Source organism: Penaeus monodon, chromosome 28 (assembly GCF_015228065.2).
Source record: "Penaeus monodon isolate SGIC_2016 chromosome 28, NSTDA_Pmon_1, whole genome shotgun sequence".
NCBI classification, from domain to species: domain Eukaryota; kingdom Metazoa; phylum Arthropoda; class Malacostraca; order Decapoda; family Penaeidae; genus Penaeus; species Penaeus monodon.
In genome coordinates this window covers 26,896,361-26,896,762 of record NC_051413.1, presented here as the reverse complement: position 1 = coordinate 26,896,762, position 402 = coordinate 26,896,361, and the positions used below count along the sequence as shown (strand labels likewise).

Below are 402 nucleotides of genomic sequence, written 5' to 3'. Positions count from 1 at the left end.
TCGACTCACGTGTCTCTCGGAAAATATTTTTTTGAGGGACGACCTTGATTAAGAAACGACCTCCTTGAGAAACGCCCTCCTTAAGAAACGACCTCTTTAAAAACGACTCCTTAAGAAACGACTCCTTGAGAAACGCCCTCCTTAAAAACAACTTAAGAAACGACTCCTTAAGAAACGACCTCCTTAGGAAACGACCTCCTTCCTCCGCAGATGACGACCATCAACTGCGCCCTCCTCATCAGGAAGGACCAGCAGGCCACCAACGGCATCGTGCACGTCATCGACAACGTTCTGGATCCTTCTGTGGGCATCTTGCAGAATGTTGCAGACATGGTGCTCAATGTGAGTCAAAGTTCAGGTTGTTGTTTTATGGAGATTTGTGTGTCTATATGTGTGGTTTAT

The 402-nt window shown here is 46.3% G+C and overlaps 1 protein-coding gene across 1 annotated transcript in view; it reads left to right on the top strand.

The window, feature by feature from the left end:
• Nucleotides 1-402, top strand: part of LOC119591127 (serine-rich adhesin for platelets-like) — a gene marked incomplete at its 5' end in the record, with an annotated part of 16,634 nt that overhangs the window by 4,746 nt on the left and 11,486 nt on the right. The window contains 1 exon segment of the mRNA XM_037939840.1: nucleotides 211-342. Coding sequence (XP_037795768.1) covers nucleotides 211-342 — 132 coding nt within the window.